General features: G+C 34.7%; 1 protein-coding gene across 2 annotated transcripts in view; it reads right to left on the bottom strand.

Annotated features, from left to right (window-relative positions):
• Nucleotides 1–5760: 5760 nt before the first annotated feature.
• RBM46 (RNA binding motif protein 46) overlaps nucleotides 5761–21386 on the bottom strand; it is a 35567-nt gene continuing 19941 nt past the window's right edge. The window contains exon 4 of one of the 2 annotated variants that reach the window (XM_008685525.2): nucleotides 5761–5960. In XM_008685525.2, the coding sequence (XP_008683747.1) occupies nucleotides 5761–5960 (200 nt within the window). Of the gene's footprint in view, nucleotides 5961–14164; nucleotides 14221–21386 lie in introns of those variants that run through there. The other variant, XM_008685526.2, reaches the window with a different exon arrangement.

Here is a 21386-nt window from a genome sequence, read left to right as displayed (position 1 = left end):
TCATAAACTGGAGGATGTTGCCCCCTGCAGGAAAACTTAGGTAAAAAACTGTTCCAGAAAGATAAGGACCTGAAAGTGTCATTACTTTTGCTGGGGACAAATCCCTGACCTGACAAGGGCTTCTGAGAAAAGCCACCTTGGAGTCAGTGGCCACTGAGGTGTAGTATTTTGCGGAAATTTCGGACAAAACTAGGTGAAGAGGAAAGGTTCCTGTTTTCTCATTCCCCCAGGCCTCCAACAAATAGCAACGTGAAGCAGGAAACGTCCTCTTTCTGCTTTGCCACGAGAATAGCCGTGGGTTCTCTGTTACTTAGAGCGAGAGTATGCGGGATGGCTGAGAAGGTGAGGGAGCTCCGGTTCCTATAAGGCTCTGACATTCTGAGGCTCGTTTTATGCCTGGGACAATTCGCCCGTCCTGGAGCATCCATGTTCATGTGTTCAACTTTCAACATCTTATTCGTTCATCCATCTGGGGTTTTTGTTTCGCCCATTCATAGGTAAGAATATAATGGTATTTCTTGGGGCGCCTGGGTGGCACAGCGGTTAAGCGTCTGCGTTCGGCTCAGGGCGTGATCCCCGTGTTCTGGGATCGAGCCCCACATCAGGCTCCTCTGCTATAAGCCTGCTTCTTCCTCTCCCACTCCCCCTGCTTGTGTTCCCTCTCTCGCTGGCTGTCTCTCTCTGCCAAATTTTTAAGCATTTTCCCTAGATATAGTTCATCGACGTTGAACTACACAGCCTTCACTCTTACAGCTCACTTTTGCGCAAAGATTTTAAAAATTTCAGATACCCGGTGAGTGATGGAGGTAGCTGGCCACTTGGTGGAGAAGGCTGCCCCGTAGTGAGGACAGGGAGGGACTCACCCACTCTTTTAGCGCAGGAAACAGGAGCCGTTCTAGATAGTTCCCGCAGGAACGGATTCAACACGGGAAACTGAGCGCTTACACGATTTGCTAGACGGAATTCGAAGTCAGGAGCCACCACTGGACAGCTGAGGTTTCCCAGTCGCGGTCAGTCCGGAGCCGCAGTTCCGACGTGCTGCAGGTGCGGGTGCTACTCGGCGCACAGCCGCTGCCTCCACGTGGCACCGCCTCGCGCAGGCAGAGCGGATGGCGACAGGGGCGCCCGCCAGCGGGAGCACGAGCATGTCTCCAACGTTTCCCCCAGCACGCCGAACCGTAGGGGGATAGCCTCTACCTCACTTCCAAATCGCAGAGCTCCCGTGGGTACAGCTCATCAGCGGAATCTAAATCAAGTCCGGAACCCCAGGGGGCAAAAGAGCCTGGAAATGCAGTTTCGAGCCTCCACCCCTCACAGTACAGGAGAGAATCAAGAAGCGCACAGATGAAGCTACTTGCCAGCCTGTGCGACCCAGCATACCCCTTCCCCTCACCAGGGAGAAAAGCTGCCCCTGGGTTCCTCCCGCTTCCCCCACTTCTCCATCCAGTCATTTCCAGCTGTCTTCACAGGGCCCTGGCTGCTGTCATGGATCGCCGGGATTACTGGAACGCCTTCCTAACCCGGCTCTCCTTCTCAAGGCCTCAACCATCGCCAATTTGTCTTCTAAGCCGCCTTTCTAAAATGCCGATAATCATTCTTTTCTCCATTCCAGGCTCTTCGGCACCCGGTTTCCCATGAGCCACAGAATAACGCACAAGTCCCACAACAGGGCTCACAAGGCCCTTGGCGCCCTAACACCCACCTCTGTCTCCAGGCTTAGGCCAGGTTCCCTCCTCATTCTCATCCCTCTGCCAGTCCTGCGCTGTACGATCCAGCCTCTCCAAACTTCTCCTTCCCTGCACGTGCTCTGTTGCCTCGCAGTGCCGTCTTTACATGTTATTTTTCTAACTGGAATACCATGCTCCCCTTCTCTGCTTAGAGAACGATTCATCCCGGTTCACACACTGTATTTTCCAGATGCGATGCCTAAGATCACTACCTACTCTTTCAGCGCTTGTACTGCGGTATTTGAAAGGTCAGGCAGTAGATACTCCAGTGGAATTGGCATAAGCTACCCCAGGCAGCCAATTCAAGGGTCCAAGATCCTTCCGTGGGTGACATTTCAGTTTGGATTCCTCTCTCCAATGTTCTCTGAAGGCTGCTTTTTGTACTTCTTAATATACACCAAAAAAATGTATTATTTTAATCAGTCCCCTAATGATGGGTATTTGGGCTATAAAAAATGTTTCAATGAATCACCAAAATATATTATTTTGCACACACATGCAAATATATTCCAGAATTAGGACTGCAGGGTCAAAAGATTGAAGTATTTGTCATTTTTGACAAGAGCTGCCCAATTGCTCTTTATATGAATTATACCAATTTATAATTCCAGCGGTAATATATGAGAATGCTTCTTTAAAATCTTACCAAAACTTTATCAAACCTTTGAATTTCTTTGAATCTGAACTTTAAGTTTACACTTGTGAGATAAAGCATCTTTTTACACATTTAAGGGCCATCTGTCATCTGCCTATTTTATCCATTTTTCTCCTGAATGGATGGTATTTCTTTTAAAGATTTTTTGAGAGAATGAGTGAACGTGAGTGGAGGGAGGGACAAGCAGACTCTGAGCACACAGCCCAACAAGGGGCTAGACCCCATGACCTTGAGCTCATGACCTGAGCAGAAATGAAGAGTCAGATGCTTACCCGACTGAGCCACCCAGGTGCCCCTTGAGTGGATGGTCTTTTATTGATACTTAAAAATATGAGATTAGCCCTTTGTAAAAATAACCTGCAATTCTTGTTCAAGTTTGTCATTTGTCTTTTGACATGTGGTATTTTGCCATGCACGTTTTTTTTTTTTTTTTGAAGATTTTATTTATTTGACAGAGATAGGCAGCCAGCGAGAGAGGGAACACAAGCAGGGGGAGTGGGAGAGGAAGAAGCAGGCTCATAGCAGAGGAGCCTGATGTGGGGCTTGATCTCATAACGCCGGGATCACGCCCTGAGCCGAATGCAGACGCTTAACCGCTGTGCCACCCAGGCGCCCCCACGCTTTTCTTTTTAAATAGAACTTAACAACCTTTTCTATAATGGCTACTAGATTTTAAGTCATAGTTAAAGAATTCTTTCCCACTGTAAAACTGTAAAGGAATTAAACTAGAGAAATAAGGTTAAGCTTTCTGCATAGCCTTCTGATCTGTTTACAAGGGATTTTATGCAAAATAGATCATTACATAATAGGACCTACTACTCCACATCTCAGCCATGGTCCGTCGCACAAAGTTGCCCTGAGAATTTGATAAAGGACTGTCTTAAGAATTTTTCCCTGACCAGTGAGCTATATCAAGTAACAGGCTTATCCATAAGTTTGTGATGAATTAACTAGGGAAGCCCTTATTTGAATCAAAGGCCTTATATAGCCTATAAGAATTAAAGCATCAAGTAATAAGCAGCTATGTTCACAAGCCAAATGAAATTTCATGTGCAGTATGAACAAAATTAATTGTTCATCTACAATATATAAAGGGACAGTGTTTGACACAAATGTACTGATTTCTAGATTTCTGCTTGAAGGGAGAAGAGATGAAAGAATGGTACAAATAGTGTATGATTTATATAATTATACCCAAATAATATCAGGTACCATTTGAGCGCCTTCTACTTGCCAGGTGTTTTTAACATTATAAGGTGTGTATCATCACTTTACAGATGAAAAAATATAGCCCAGACAGATCAAAAACTGTCTTCAAGTTCAAAGAACTGTTACTTGGCAGAAGTGGTAATACAATACGATAGCCAAAGCTTACGTACTTTCTATCATATTACTATGGGTCTCCAAATACAGCGGCTGGTAAGCTCTCTCAATTGTTTGTGGGTTTGTTTTTTAATGAAAATGCTATGTGGTGACTTGTAATTATGATTATTTGGGCCATTACAAAATTCCTATGAAAAACTGTATTAATGTGTCTTCTTTTGGTTTGGAATCTGAGTCACCTCCACATCCCAAGGGTATTAGCACAATAGCTGACTAAATAAACATTCCATGTGCTTGCCAAAGGAGTGATATGACTTGTAAGTCATGGTAATTAAACTGCAAGATCTATACAATCTATGTCAGGAAAAAAATTAATTTTGGTTAAGTATAGTATCTATGCTCATTTAAATTGGAAAATCTAAGGCAGGAACCTGGAAAGTTAAGTACTGCATATGGTTATATGGAATGAGCATTCTATAGAGGGTGAAAAACAAATGAGACTACAGTTGACCTTTGAACAACAAACACAGGGGTTAGGGACGCCAACTGCCCCCCTGGCCCCCATATAGTCAAAAATCCACATAAACCTTAGACTTGCTCAAAACTTAACTACTAAGAGTCTGTTGATCTGAATGACATAGTCTATTAACACATATTTTGTATGTTATATGTATTATATAATGTATTCTTACAATAAAGCTAAAGAATATGTTAAGAAAATCATAAGGAAAATACATTTATAGTACTATATAAAAAATCCTTGTATAAGTGAACCTGTCCAGTTCAAACCTGTGTTCAAGGGTCAACTGTAATTTACTCTCCATATAACTTCTGCTAGAAACTAAGGGTAGTAGAAGAAATATTTGCAACCACTTCATATTCTATATATGCAAATCCCGTGTTCTATGCTGCTACATAATGAGTTAATCAAAAAAGTTAACTTCTGGTATCTTACAGTGAAAAAATTCTTGTCCCTGATTATCAATTATGTAAACCATCATTAGAAATCCATTATAAATGTACATTACCAAACCATTAAACAGTCCAAATGACTGGATTCACTAAATATTCAAAAGTAAAAGAAGGAAACTTCAGTGGCTTCATCAACAAAATATTTCTATTGGCTCCTGAAAAGGTTTTTGGTTACTGTTTCACAAAACTAACAATTTTTTGTCTGCGATATGCTTTGCTTTGGTCCCATGAAGACACTTAGCCTATGAAAAGGTCAAGGTGATGGTGAGAGCTAACTTTTTTGTGTATACTAATAAGCAAAAAGAAAACACATGCATATTAGAAGCATCACATATTTAATGTCAAAGAATTTGAATTCAAGTACAAAAATTAAACAACACATGATTACAACATTAAAAAACCGTAACACTTATTATTCAAACAACTATACAGTGAATATCAAAAACATAAAAGAAGCATAACTATAAAAACCTGAAATACATTAACAGCAAAATTAAAATTTATTTCTGTAACAAATCATTAACTAAAATATTTATAGTTATTTTCAAGGACCACAACGGTAGACTGCTTTTCCTTTAGTACTGCATAAAATTTGTATCTTAATCTTTTTGCCCTTCATTTCTTTCTACATAATAGTTAGATGCTTCTGGTATATAACTGTTACAATCTCTAATACAGATAGTGATCCTTGGTAATCAAATTTAGTGTAACCATTGTCTGCAAGTGCTTAAATATTTGTGAAATGCTATTTGGCAAAGTTATTATGCAAAAATTTAACATAAACTATTGAGTTCTACTGCCCACTCAGGAATTAGAAGTATTTAAAATCCCAAAGGTTTAAAAAGAAGAGTAGTTTGCTATACTTTATCAAGAGAAACCACTGAATAACTTTTTAAACTTAGCATTTTTATAAGTTCTACAACTGTAGGTTATTCTGAATTATGGCTGATGTTTCCTATGTTGAAATAAGTATCTATTTATCATTTTAAAACCAAATGTGCAAACCCGATTCTAAAATAAAACAGAGTTTTAATTTGCATGCTTTACAAAGAAACTTTCATACTCATGTTTACAATAGCTTCTTCAGAAGAATGAGGCCTGATTGGAGATATATAGTCGCTGTCCAACATGGCTGCCATTAGCAAGTGATATTGTTGGTGACAAGGGATAGCCTGGATAAGAATAAGGCCTTGAAGTATAAGGAAGCACGCTGGGAGTCCCAGAAGAGACAGTAGCACTAACAGGGGAAAGACTATTTATTGAGCTGCGACGGAAATTGTAGTCTGTAAATAAATACATGAACAATTATGCTGCACATCTTTATGGATACAAATTTAATTCAAAGAGACAAAGCATTAAAACTATAATCACAGTTTAACATAATGTTCTAACATTCAAAATCCTGCGATTACTATTTTGCTGGTAAAGACTGTTTCAACATTCACAGCATTGCAAATCCTGATAGTTTTGTCAGTCAGTCCTAGGAGTTTCTTTCACGGACACAACACTTGAGATCTTACTAGAATGAATTCTTGGATATCTTTTACTTGCATATCTATTCACTGTTTTGTGTGGTTCTGATCACAGAAAAGTGAGAACCTCTGATTTCTCTTGTTCCACAATGCAGCTCCTTTTAAGTTTGGTTCTGATGCTAAGGGGTAGTCCATGAAGAAAAGATAAAAAAAACAGCGAATTCATATTTGCTTTTTTTTTTATACTGTATTAGGCATCAAACCAGCAGAAACATTCTTCCCTGGACTGCAAAAACATTTGGTGTAAACTAATTGTCGAATATTTCATTATTTAAATACTAATACAAACATCTGTATAACTCAATACACCAATTTAATATTAGAGTTCCTACTTGTACCATAAAAGAGTAAAATGAATCATGTTTATAAAATAAACTTCAAGAAACTATCAACTTATAGTATAGAAAAATCCAAAAATTAAAGCCAAATTATTTTTTTAAAAAACAGTTATATTTGAAATAGTACTACTCCACAATAAACATTCATCTTATGCACCAATAATTTCCTGCTTCATTAATTGTAATGTTTATATGTGTGTATGAATATGAAAGACCAAATTGTAAATCCTGTACTTTCCAAAAACTCAACTATGTTCTTTAGGGTAGATTAAGCCAAGGGTCTAACAATGACTATAAAATGATTATTTATAAAAGTTATGGTGTTTCTAGGAATGAAAGAAAAGGAATTAGGTAATCTAATGTACAAGTCAAGTTTTTTCTGTATTTTCCTGGTATTATAGATGAGGCCTAAAACATATGAGCATTAACTTAAGGTTGTCATGGGACTTAATATTTAGCCAACAGGAATGAGATCAACTGCAGGAGAATAAGCTCAAGCAACATCAGTAAGGACCTAGTTAAGAAAAAAAAAATGGAAAAAATAAAAATCAGTTAAATATAGGTTTAATTTCTAGCACTATAAAACTCTAACTTGATTAATTTTATAATCTTTTTATTTTTATTAATGGTACCATAAAATCAATAAAAGCAGTCTGTTCCAAGAAGACAAATACATTTAAAATATCCAATTCAAAATATTTTCAGTATTTTGAAACTGGATAAGGAATTATTTTGATACCATTTGCTTTTCTAATATCCAAAGTAGGATAAGTAGGTATCACAGAATTGTTTTTCTTAAAGGATCTACTATGCCTGAAGGGTATGGTATTTAGTATTAACAGAAACCTAGTGCTCCTATAATTCAAATTAATTGTTTAAAATAATAATTTCTGATTCTCTCCTCCTAAAGAATATTACACAAATACAGTCAATTCCTTATTAGACATGTATCTATGATACAATTAGCTCTTTCAATTTTTAACAATGTGGTGATAGACAATATGATTTAGAAGAGCATATCTTTAACTAGTTATACTTCTATAGGTGGGGAAAATGTAGTTTTCAGAGAAATCACTTTCACACTTTGGGTTTATACCCATGCAACAGTTAATGCAGCCTATTCATTGAAATGTAGACAAAAGAGAGATTGTCAGGGAATTCACAAAGAAGATAGCCAGACAATTGGCTACTGGCATAGTACTTAGGTCTAAAAATGGGCATTTTAAATAGTCTCCTACTGTAAACCTTTAATTTAAAAATACACTAATCAACTGTTGTCTTCTCACATTTCTAAAGAAACTAAATTAAAATACAAAACTAAAAGTTGACTCTGATGACCTCATTCATACAGGATAAATCAAGAGAAAAAAATTTCCCCCTAATACTACAGACTAGGAAAATCATAAGATTTTACAAGCATTTCAAAAATAAATTTTATTACAAGAATCTAAATATATTCAGAAAAAATCTGGGTAATTAGAAAATACAATACATATCAAACTTAAGATAGTAACTACTGACATAAGCCTAGATGAATCATGTTTTCCTTAGATCTAACATACAATATATATCACAGAAAATAAAAATCAGAAAGCATCGCTGATTTTTATGAAATAAATTAATAAGTGAGTCAGAATTCCTAGCATATACTTACTTGCCCACCCCTGGTTTTTCTTCCCAATGAATATCCTTAGCTCTTCAATCCCACTGTTTCTGTCTCAGACTTGGATCTGTCCTCCCCTTTCCCCTTCTTAAGGGAATGATAGAGCCAATTTCAGAATTTAAGTTTTACACCAAGAATTATTCAACTGTATTAATACTTTTTAAATTGAGGTACAATTTACATACAGAGAAATGCATACATCCTATGTGTTCATTTCAATGAGTTCTGATAACTCTATAAACCTAGGCAACCAATACCTAAAACAAGCTATAAAACATATCCATCAATCCAGAAGGCCCTGGTGCTCCTTTCCAGTAATAGCCCTTCCGTTGGAGGCAACTACTTTCTGATTTCTCACTATAGCTTAGATTTGTCTGTTCTTAGACTTCATACAAAATCTATTTTTAAAGAAATTTTAAGCCTCGCTTCTTTCTCTCCATATACTTCCTAAGATTCATCATGCTGTGTGTGTCCGTTTACTCCTTTTTACTGTTCAGCAGTATTCTGTTGTATGTGTACACTATAACATTTTTTATCCATTTACCTGTTGACAGATAAAATATTTGAGTTGTTCCTAAATTTTGACTATTATGAGTAAAGCCGTGCTGAACATTCTCATACAAGTCTTTTTGTGGATATATGTTTTCATTTCTTTTGGGTAAATAACGTGGAGTGAAACTGCTGGGTCATAGGGCAGACAAGATACTGCTGAACAGTTCTCCAATGTGACCATATGACATTCCTACCAGTAAAATACGAGAGCTCTGGTTGTTGTTCCACATCCTCACCAACATTTGGTATTGCCAGTGTTTTGAATCATAACTATTCCAGTGATGTGAAATGGTATCTCATTTTGGTTTTAATTTGGATTTCTCTCATGACTAATAATGTGCTTAGTTGCCCATTTGAACATGTTCTTTAGTATAGGATGTATTCAAGCCTTTTGCTCATTTTTATTGGTTTGACTTTTTATTGTTGATATTAATAAAATTTTTAATCAAATCCTCTAATTTAAAATCATAACCCAGGGTAGGTTGGTCCTCAGAAGTCTAATTCCACCAACAACCTCTTTCACTGAAGAATGACACAGACAAAAGATGGTTGATTAAGTTACTGTTGGATACTCTCACAGTTAAATGAAGAAAAACATGTTAAAAATTAAGTCTCCTAATTCCTAGGAAAGTATTATTTCTACTTGACCAAGCTTTTTCACTCTGGAAATCTTCTCAAAACTGGGTTGGGGAAAGTGTCTCAAGAGGTTGTTACAGACAAAGGGTAGAAATACAGTACATGGTACTCTAAGCTATCTGGCTGCTGCTTATACCTACCTACCCCCACATTTCCCATTGCAACCCACACAGCTCTGCATTCCCGTTTTATATGCTAAATGTTATCAAAGAATTTCATTTGAAGAAAAGGCCCTTTTGCATAAATAAATAAAGTCACTTGCTTTAATATAATGATTAGAGATAGCATTTTGATCAAATCGTCTACAATTTCACATTCATAACTTGAGCGAATACAAACATTTTCATAGAATAACTCTGATCTATATAGCAAATAGGCTTAACCTTAAGTGCCAATTCTAATCAGGCAGTAATGGCTAAAAGGGCCCCGGATTCCCAAGGATTCGGAAGCTGCAGCTAGAATGAGCAGAGTAACTGTTGTGCCACTGCCCTGGGAGCAAGGGCAGAGAAGGCAGCACATTCACCACCTCTTTGTCAGCCCCACTTCTGTAAGTGATAATTCGGTCTACTACCTTTCTCTGACACAAGAGAGAAACACCATCAATATGCTTCTCAGTGAAAATCTAAGCAATGGATGTGCACTGCTTTACTCCATTTGTGTCTTGTTTGTTTGTTTCTAATTCTCTTACACATCTTGACCAAACATCATGGATTCTCCAACTGCTTTTCTGCTTCATATAAAGACGGAGGAAACCCTTAATGGAGACTTTAAATTGAGTTCAAAGTGTCTTCTTATACTTATTTTGGCTATCTTTTTCTTCTGGTTTGTTTCTGACCATACTCTTTAATTCTCCATAAGTACATTCCTCATAATTCTCCTTGTTAACTATTTTTTTCTTCTCCTTAACTATTTAAGTTCTACCTTCACATCTACTCCCTCTTTTTGATGTACCCTTCTTCAGTGTACAATTCAGTGGTTTTTAATAGATTCACAAAGTTGTGCAACCAGTACCACTATCCAGAACATTTTCATCACCCGAAACAGAAACCCTCTACCTATTAGCAGTCACTACGCTATTTTCTCTCCCCCAGCTCCAGGAACCACTAATTCATCTGTTTCTATTGATTTGCGTGTTCTGGATTTTTGATACAAATGGAATCATACAATTTATGTCATCTTTTTTAACTAGCTCCTTAGCATTTGTTTTCAAGTTTCACCCATGTTGTAGTATATATCAGAACTTCATTCCTCTTTAGATCCCCTGGTGAGTATACCACATATTGTTTATCCACTTATCAGTCAATGGACATTTAGGTTTTTCTACCTGTTGGCTGTTATGAATAATGCTGCTAAGGAATAATGTGTACAAAATTTCATGTGGGGGGCACCTGGCTGGCTCAGTCTTTAAGCATCTACCTTCGGCTCAGGGTCGTGATCCCAGGGTCTTGGGATGGAACCCCGCATCCGGCTCCCTGCTCAGCAGGAAGCCTGCTTCTCCCCCACCCACTCCCCCTGCTGGTGTTCCCTCTCTCACTGTGTCTCTCTCTGTCCGATAAATAAATAAAATTAAAAAAAAAATTTTCATGTGGACATATGCTTTCAATTCTCTGAAGCAAATAACTAGAAATCAACATGCTGGGTCATAAGGTAATTTTATGTTTAACTTTTTGAGACAACTATACAGTTTTCCAAGACAGCTATACTGTTTTAGCCTCCCAAAAGCAGTGTATGAGTATGAAGCACCTGATATTTTGATCTGTGAAACAAATTTCCCATATCTTTAATACATATCCCATACCTTTAATACATATTTTAAGTACTTTTTCAGATTTCTATAGGATTTTTATTAAAATTTTTTTAAAAAATTTCATTTCACCATTTTATTATTTCAATTTCTAACATTCAAATAGGCCACAACTGAAATAACTCAGTAACTTTCTTTCACTGAACTTCCTCTGCCCAAGTGTTAACACTTGGTAACACAGCATTGTATATATGCAGAACATAAAACATGGCTGGGTTCAAAGAGAGATTTAAAAAATCTATATAATAGTGTAAATGACATTTATAATTTATTTTGTACTTTCCATCCTAGTACAGAATTATTATGAATTAACTGTAAAGCAGAGGAAGGAATTTTCAAAATTGCTAATTATTTAAACAACTTATAACCTATGACATTTAAAAATCATTAACTAGAAATTTTTAAGTGATATTTTTGGCTAGAACACTTAAGTTATTATCAAATTTACTGGCATTTTTACCTCATTTACTTTTACAATTAAATTTTGACCAAAACAAGGTATTTTTACCCTCTATTTAATTTTTGCTATAGGCAACTGACAGCAAAGAGCAAGAAGTAGACATGAAATGACCATTTTTTTTTTTTTTTCTAAGACTAGGCTCACAGAGTAGCTTAGGTCAGTTTTTCTGTTTTAAGATGATTTTTAGGAGGCTTTCAGTATGCTAATCTTAGTAATGGTGGCTGGATAAGAATGAAAGTTATTATCTCTAAATCCTTTCTTATAAATTTCTAGTTGGTTAGTTCTCTGTTTTTACTAGAGTAATTATATTTTTCAGATTCAGTTTTGGGGAAAAAATCATCTGCTTTTGTTTTTAACTGAAGTATTTTTTAAATTTACAATATATTTTCTATATAATTTTGAAAGAGTGATTTGAGTTTTAAATTCTTACTGTTGAAACTGAGAGTATATAATAATTTTCATAAACATAATTGTCAGGTACCTGTACTTTTATTTTTAAGAAATTACTACTGCTTTCATCTAAATTATCTAAAGATTGCAATTTAAGCTTTCAAAAACAAAGGTTTGAAATTCTAGAAAAAGTAAACTAATTTATAGTAACGACAATCAGATCAGTGGCTGCCTGGAAAAGAAGATAGAAGGAGGAACAGGTTATTACTATGGGGTGACAGAAATGTTTGTTTTCTTGATTGTGATATCGTTTCACAGATGTATACATAAATCAAAACTGACCAAAGTGTACACTTTAAATGTGCACTTTATCGTATTTCAATTATACCTCGATAAGGTTATAAACAAAACCCAAGTGTTTCTTTGAGCTAGTTTCAGTGTTTCCCAACCTATATCCCTGTACAATTCAAGTACCTCAAAACAAGAATCCCTTAGCTAAATAAATCTTGAAAAAAATTCAGTAAAACTGGATTTAACACTTACACAGGTTGTTACTACGATGATTTTCAATATGCTAATAAGCACTATGATTTTTCCTAGGGCAGTATGTAGTACACAGCTTTTCCCAAACTCATTTGACCTTAGAAACAGTTATTTCACTGAACAACTTTGTAAATCACTTTGGGAAGAACTTTTAATGGGGCTAATATGTAATAGGGAAACATTAAAAACAAAACAGAAATATTCTTGAACTATGTTAAACACAGTAACTACAAATTCCAATGCCCTCAGAGGCTAAGATGTAACAAACAAATGAAAACAGAACTCAAAGAGGACCAAATGTAAATAAAACAGGTGTCTAGCTATTTGTACTGAAATTAAATCTAGTTGCTTTCCTTTCAAAAAACCAAAGAGACCTAACAAACCATATCCAGAGCTTCCAGTTTGCTACCTCTGTTTAATAGATTATGTCAAATTCCTTTAAAGATAATTTCTAAACCATTTGGAAGAGATTAATAGAAAAGCAACCTATAAGAGAGAAAATTATGATCTGAGTGCTACAGTTTATCTAGGTTTCAGTATGGCTCAAAAACTGCAGCTCACTAGAAACACTATCTGGGCAAAAGTGAAGAGAAGATAAAAAGCCTTAGTAAAGACAGCAACTCTTTTCAAGTTTCATTTCTATCAGTAAAATTAGTCCTCATAATTCAAAATTTGAACTATAGAATCTTGTAAGAAAAGGTATTTCTGAGAATATCATCACATATTTGAATCTTTATGTTAAGATTAAGATGTACAAAAATAAAGTTATAAGCCTCAAGCATAATAAATACCTTTCCTTGTATGTGAAGTATGAGTTCTGTTAATGAGTTAATATTTACTGAGTACTTACTAAGTGCCAAAAATAACTATTCAACATCAGCACTACTTAATTCTTATAAAAGCCTTACGAAACAAATACTATTATTTTCCTCTTTAACAACAAGGAAATTGAGGTACAGAAAGATGACGTTAGCTTACTTAAAAACCCAGAACTAGTACATGGATTCTACCCAGGGAACTACAACATTCTTTTTGCTCAACATGTGAAAAGGAGTTTGAATGACAGTAATCTTTATTCAAACTATAAACGACATTTAACATCCTACTAAAACTTATCCTCTCAGTACCATGTTGAAAAAACTAAAGAGTGAATGAATCCTAGTAAATAAATTTTATTCTAAATTCTATCAACAATAACTGTGGTTTTATTAGTTCAAAAAATAGATAATTTTCAGATAAGCTTGAGAAATGCTGAATAATCTACATATAACACACTCACTCCAACAACATCCACATTAAAATACTGTTTACCATCTGTGGTGGTTAACAATATACATTAGTATGCTACAAGCTTTGAGAAAAACCTGAAATACGGAAACCAGATTAACTTTTTAAAACCTTGCTTAATGAATCTATAATTAACAAAGCTATTATTATCAAATATTTCACAAGCTTCTTTAGACAATTTTAAATATTTCTTCTTATAACCATAAGAAGAATAATTTAGAACTGGCTTTCTGAAAACTAAATATATCACTTAATATTCCTAAAAGACTTTTTCTTACCTGTTTATTTTCTCCAAATTCTTCTACATAGGTCCAGGCTGAAGAGATTGTGTTCCCTGTCTGTAAGCAGTGAAGACAGAAAAGAATTGAGTCTTGAGATTGATGTTATCCCTAATCTTGGAAGTGCATGGAATCCTTGATAACTTTAGTTAAAAACCTGATCAGTAAATAGGAAAATAAACTTAAAGAACAAAAGAAACAAGTGACAAATAATTATCATTTCTAAATCTCTGCAAAGATGAACAGAGAGAACAGTATTTTAATACATGAATGAAAAGTATGAGTTAATACATAATAAAAAAAAACCTTTCTATACCAATTAAGTCCTTATTAGTTGGTTTTTCCAAGAAGTACTAATAAAATAAAGGACTTTAAAAACAAATAAGATTGCCCAATTTCTGATAAGCAGATAGCCCAAAGAATCTAAACAAATTTGAAAAATATCAACATCCTTTCCTTCTATCATAAAAAGAGATAGATGGCCAAAATAATACTAAGCTTAAAAAAATACTAATTACAGTTAAATTTTATCTACTTGAAGCCTAATATAACCATATATAGTACAACTTTGGACATCCATACATTTTAGTAGTTATCTCCTTATATCCCTTAAAGCTTTCTGGTAGGGATGTACATCCACCCCTACGCTTAGATACTGTACAAAAAAGTATGAACAAATGAAAATATTTGATGATCCACATAGAACTACAGATTTTTAAATAGCCATCTTAAAGATAGTAACTCAGTAGAAAAAAAAAACAGTCACAATATTTTCTTAATATTTAACATGATGAAATTAGGTAACTTCAATTAGCCCTCTGGTGAGAATTAGAAAATGCAGGTAACTACTAAAAAGCAAAATTATTTATCAAAAAACACTGAGAAGGACCAAGGAAGACAGTGAAGAATTATGGGACTGTGATCTTGGATAAGAAGGAAAACCCAAAATAGTTTGCACATCTTTTAGAGGTGTGTTTTCCCCTAGAAGAACAGGCCAACTCTGAAGAGGGATCTGATAGCCAACAGAAGATAACAAGAGACCAACAAATTTCTGAAGATAAAAGGACAAAATTAGAGCTGAGGAGCTAGTGATAAGGCATGCCTGGAACCTGAATAAAACTGAACTAGAAATAGAACAACTTTAAAAGACACTAAATTCAACTTCAACTCTTCCCAATCCTGCCTGGATTAATAAGGCAATCTGGGATTGCCAGTCCCTTGGCCATCTTTCTGAAGCAAAATAAATCTTCCCTGAATAAACAGAACAGCATGTTAGCTTTCAAACTATACCTATATTTTTCATAGACAATATCTGACATTCAATCAAAAATAACCAGTCATACAAAGATAAAACAATGTGACCTAAAACCAATAAAAACAACAGTCAACAGTAACTGATCTATCTACAGGGAATTTAGATAAAGTTTTCAAAACTGGATATTAAAATGACTATGCCTAATATGCTCAAGGAAATAAAAGACTAAAAATTTTGAAGGAAAAATGTAAATCATGAAAGTGTCAAATGAAATTCTATAACTGAGAAATAAATCCAAATAAAGGTCTGAAGAAAATACACAGACTAAACATATAAAAAAGTGGAAAATGCAGAAAGAACACAACAGATACATGGGATACAGTAAAGAGGTCTAACATAGGTGTAACTGGAGTACCACATAAAGAGGAGGAAAAAAATGAGACAAAAGCAGTATCTGAAAACAGAATAACTTAGAACTTTCTGCAACAAGTGAATAACATTGATTCACAGATTTTAGAAGTGGTGAAAAGTGTCAATTAAGATAAAAACCAAGAAAACAGTATGTAAGCCCATCACAGTGACACTTCCAAAAATGACAGATAATGAGAAAATACTAAAACTCCCTGCAGGGGTGAGGAGAGTTTATGTTCAAAGCAACAAATAAGTTAATTACAGCTGACTTCTCAATGGAAACAATGGAAACCAGAAGACAGTGAGTGGAATTATAACTTCAAAGGGCGAAAGGAAAACAATTGCTGATCTAAAAAAATATAAATATCCTTTCAAAAGGTGGGTGAATCAAAAACATATTCAGGTAAACAAAACTGAAGTAATCTGTAATAAGCATATCCACACCAAAAGAAATACAAATGAATGTTCTTTGGACAGAATATAAAGAAACAATCATAGTGGAAACATGGAGATGTTATAGGAAATAAAGAGCAAAGGAAATGATAAATATGTAAATGGTAAATGAATACAAATGCATATTAACAAAAAACTATTATAATTAGGCATAGGGGGTTAAAATATATGAGTTTAAAACATTTGGAAATACCAGGGCACCTGGGTGGCTCAGTAAGTTAAGTGTCCAACTCTTGATCTCACCTTAGGTCTCGATCTCAGGGTCATGAGTTCGAGCCTCGCATTGGGCTCCATGCTGGGTGTGGAGCCTACTTATAAAAAAAAAAAAGATAAAACATATGGTAATACCAAGACACTATAGAAATTGGAAGAAGAAATAAGTTAAAGTGTACAAAGGTTTTTGCATTGTCTAGAAATGTGATAAAAGCATTAATATCAGATTTCAGTAAGTTAAGAATGCAAGATGGAGTCTACAGGGTAATCACTAAAAGAACAGTAAAGACTCTACAGCTAATACAGCTAAAAGAAGAGAAAAGGGCCAAGCAATCATCTATCTAAAGAAGGTAAGAAAAGAGAAACAGGGCAATAGAACAAGGAATAGAGAGCAAATGGCAAGATGAGAGGTTCTAAGCAAATCAGTAAGTACATTAAATGCAAGCTGACCAAACACTCAAAGAGCAGACTTTCAACAAAAGCAACAACAACAACAACAAGAACAACAACAACAGAACCTATATACTGGTCTCATCTTATGGCTAAGATACAGGAAAAGTAAAAGTTACAAAATGGAAAAATATATAATATGCAAACTAACCAAAAGACAGCTTATAAGCTTATGTTAACATCAGAGAAAGTAAAGTACACTTTAAGGCAGGAATACATGACACAGCTAGAATGACAGTAAAATGACCAAAGGCACACTTCACCAGAAAAATATAACAATTCTAGATTTCTATGCATGTAATATATAACCTCAAAATATAAAAAGCAAAAACTGACAGAACCAAAGGAGGAATAAAAATAGACCTAGAATCACAGTGGGTGGTTTTTATAACCCTCTCTCAATAACAAAATGAGCAGACAAAAAAAAAATTATAAAACAAACAAAATTAAATATGATTAACAACTTGACCTAACTAAATTGTGTGCCCCAAAAAGATATGCTGAAGTCCCAACTGCTCACACCTCTGAATGTGACCTTATTCAGAAACAGAGCCATTGCAAATGTAATTAGTTAAGATGAGGTCATAATGGAGTATGACAGAGCCTTAACCTAATATGATCAGTATCCCTACAGGAGTAGAGAAAAACAGAAAGGAGACTGCCTTGTGAAGACACAAACACAGAGGGAGAAGACAATATTACAACAGAGGCAGTGACTAGAGTTATGCATCTATAAGCTAACAACTCAAAGACTGCTGACAACAGAAGCTAAAATAGGCAAGGAAATTCTCTCCTACTGGCCTGAACCAGAACATGGCCTGCCAACACCTTGATTTCTGGCTTTTAGGCTTCAGAACTGTGGGCAAATAAATTTCTGTTGCTTAAGTCACCCAGATTGTGGTACTTTGCCATAGCAACCCTCGTAAATACGCTACAATCAACAATTGCAAACACATTTTTTTAAGCAGGCATGGAATGTTTATATTAACTGGTTGTTAAAAAACAAAAGGACTGAAATCATACTTTCTGATCATAGTAAAAAATACATATAGGTAACTACAAAAATGTCCACATGTTTAGAATTTAAAATTTCCCATGTTCAAGAAAAAATCAAAATATTTTGAAATAAATTATAACAATCAAATACAGCAAAATATGTGTTGCAGCTATAACCATATTTTAGGAGGGAAATTTGTAGCCTGAATATGCATATATTATAGTAAAAGAAAGGCTGAAAACTCTAAACTAAGATGGCTTCCTAGATGATATCTCACATACTCAAAAAATATATCACACCAATTGTATACAAACTCTTCCACAGCACAAAGAGAAAAAACTTCCTGTTTTTAGGAGGAAAGGTGTGGGCCAATCTCAGTAATGAACACAGGTGTAAAAATCCTAAAGAAAATACCAAAAAAACAAATTTAGCAATACATAAAAAGGATAATGCATAATGACCAAATTGCATCTACTGCAGAAATACAAGGTTGATGTCACACTGAAACACCAATGCAACGCACATTAAAAGAAAAAAAAGATAAAAATGATATAATTATCTAAGTATATACAAAAAAACATTTGATAAAATTCATCACCCAGCTCATTCTTGATAAAAACTCTTAGCAAACTAGGAATAGAAGGAAATGCCCTTAATGTGACAAAGGGCTTCTATAATATAAGCTACAACAAACATTATACCTTAATGGAGAAATAGTGAAAGTTTAAAAGGATGCCTTCTATCATCATTTGTATTCAATGCTGGACAAGCAGTTCTAGCCAGTGCAATAGGCAAGAGAAAAAAGAAAAGTATAAGGATAGAGAGGAAGGAAAAAGCTCATCATTTGCAGTTGATATGACTGTGTAGGTAGAAAATTTAAAATAATGTAGGATCGAACCATTAGAATCAAATAAATGGTTTTATTCAATACATAAAAAATAAATTTTATTTATATAAACAGAAACAATCAGGACTCAAAATTAAAAGGTACTTTTTACAATAACAATGAACAACATTAAATACCTACAAATAAATCTAATAAAAGATGTAGGGGAAATTTTCACAGTAGGCTAATACTGAATGTTTGGAAAAATTTTAAAAAGCCTAAATAAATGGAGAAAGATATAATGTTCATGGATCAGAAGTTCCAATACTATAAAATGTCATTTCTTTGCAAATTGATCTACAGGTACAATTCAGTTTTAATCAAAGTCCCAGTAGGACTTCTTTTTGGTATAAATTTGGTATAAATTTATAATCTAATTGTAAAATTCATATGAAATATAACAGCTGAGAAGAGCCAAGATAATTAAGAAAAAACATGTACAGATGTTCTCTACCAAAGACTTTTCAAAGTCATGTAATTAAGACAATGTAGTAAATTAAATTAGATCAATGGAATAAAAATCCAGAATAAGGCATGTTTGTGCATATAGGTGTGCATGTGTGTACATATACATACCTACTTGATTTACGCTAAAGGTGGCACTTCAGAATCATGGGAAAAGGACAGTCTTTTCAATAAGTTGTGCTATGTAAATGATGATACATACTGAGGGTAAAATAAAACTTGAACATGTACTTCACACCCTCACTAAATTTAAAAGATAAAAAAATTTCTAAAATATAATATAGGAGAATATTTCTTGACTTTGCAGTAAGCAAAGATTTCTTAGCAGGACACAAACAGGACTAACTCTAAAAGACTGATAAATTGAACTATACTAAAATCAAAAACTTCTCTATTTTTCAAAGTGTACCATGAATACAGTAGAAAGGTAAGTCACACAGTAAAAGAAGGTATTTGTAGAAAATATATCCAACAAGGGGCTTGTATCTTAAGTAATAAAGAAAAAAGCAAGCAACCCACTACAATAAAAAAGCAAGAAACTTAAAACAAGACAGACATTTCATCAAGAGGATATCTTAATGCCCTATAATCCTATTAAAAGATATTCGGTATCATTAGTAAACAGTGATATAAAAGTTATAATCTCAATGAGATAGCTATATATACTATCCAGAATGTTCAAATTTTTCAAAGGTTAATAATACCCAAGTGTTGGCAAGAATTTGGAACAACTGAAACCCATACGCTGGTCATGAAGTGTAAATTTATATAATTCCTGAAATTTTTGCATTATTTACTAAAGTTTTAAAAATATGACCCACTTCTCCTCCCATGTATTCAACAGGAATGCATGCAAGAATCTTCACAGCATCATTATTCAAACAGCAAAAAACAAAAGCACCTCAAATTTCTATCAACAATAGAAACAGCAAATAAATTCTAACATTCTGATGGAGTATTACCATCAGTGAGAGTGAATGAACCATACTGCCACATGCAACATGGACCAATCTTTATTCATAAACATAATGTTAAAAGAAGCCAGATGAAAGTATATAAAATTCTGTATAAATCTCAAAAACAAAGACGTCAGAAGGATGGTTTCCTTTGGGAAGAGAGAAGGTTTAATATGTACTTTGGGGTACAGACAAAGGAGATTTTTGGGGTGTTGATATTTTATGTCTTCACCTGATAGTTAAACAGATGTGATCCCTCTGTAGTCATTCACAAAGCTTACAGTTATGATTTGTGGACTTCTGTCTGTATGTAATGTAATAACTTACCAAGTTAAAAAATAACAGGGAATTACAATAGCTACCGTAGTGATATACATAAATGAGAAACTGATCATTTATAATTATGATTAAAAAATAAAACCATTCATAATACAATTATAAAGATAAAATGATTCAGAGTAATTTAAAAACTATAATTGTGGGGGCGCCTGGGTGGCTCAGCCATTAAGCGTCTGCCTTCGGCTCAGGGAGTGATTTCAGTGTTCTGGGATCCAGCCCCACATCAGGCTGCTTCCCTGGGAGCCTGCTTCTTCCTCTCCCACTCCCCCTGCTTGTGTTCCCTCTCTCGCTGGCTGTCTCTCTCTCTGTCAAATAAATAAATAAAATAAAATCTTTAAAATAAAATAAAATAAAATAAAAACTATAATGGTGATTTTCAGTAAAGATGCTAATTGAAATTACTATTAAATATGGAACCAGTCATCCCTCCATAAGGCCTTCACATACTACCACCTGGAGGGTTTTTTTTTGTTTTTTGTTTTTAAGATTTTATTTATTTATTTGAAAGAGAGAGAGCATGAGAGGGGGGAGGGTCAGAGGGAGAAGCAGATTCCCTGCTGAGCAGGGAGCCCCATGCTGGACTGGATCCTGGGACTCCAGGATCATGACCTGAGCCAAAGGCAGTAGCTTAACCAACTGAGCCACTCAGGTGCCCACCTGGAGTTTTACAATTAATTTTTGGTTATAACAAGTATTGACTGTTAATAAATTTATTTCTAAGAAATTATTTCAAAAGAAATTTCTTTTTTTAGTTTCAGGTATACAACATAATGATTACTCGGTAAGGGATTATTCAGTAAT

The sequence above is a fragment of the Ursus maritimus genome, unplaced genomic scaffold, assembly GCF_017311325.1.
Source record: "Ursus maritimus isolate PB19 unplaced genomic scaffold, ASM1731132v1 scaffold_11, whole genome shotgun sequence".
Classification (NCBI taxonomy): Eukaryota; Metazoa; Chordata; class Mammalia; order Carnivora; family Ursidae; genus Ursus; species Ursus maritimus.
This window is presented reverse-complemented; position numbering and strand designations above follow the sequence as displayed.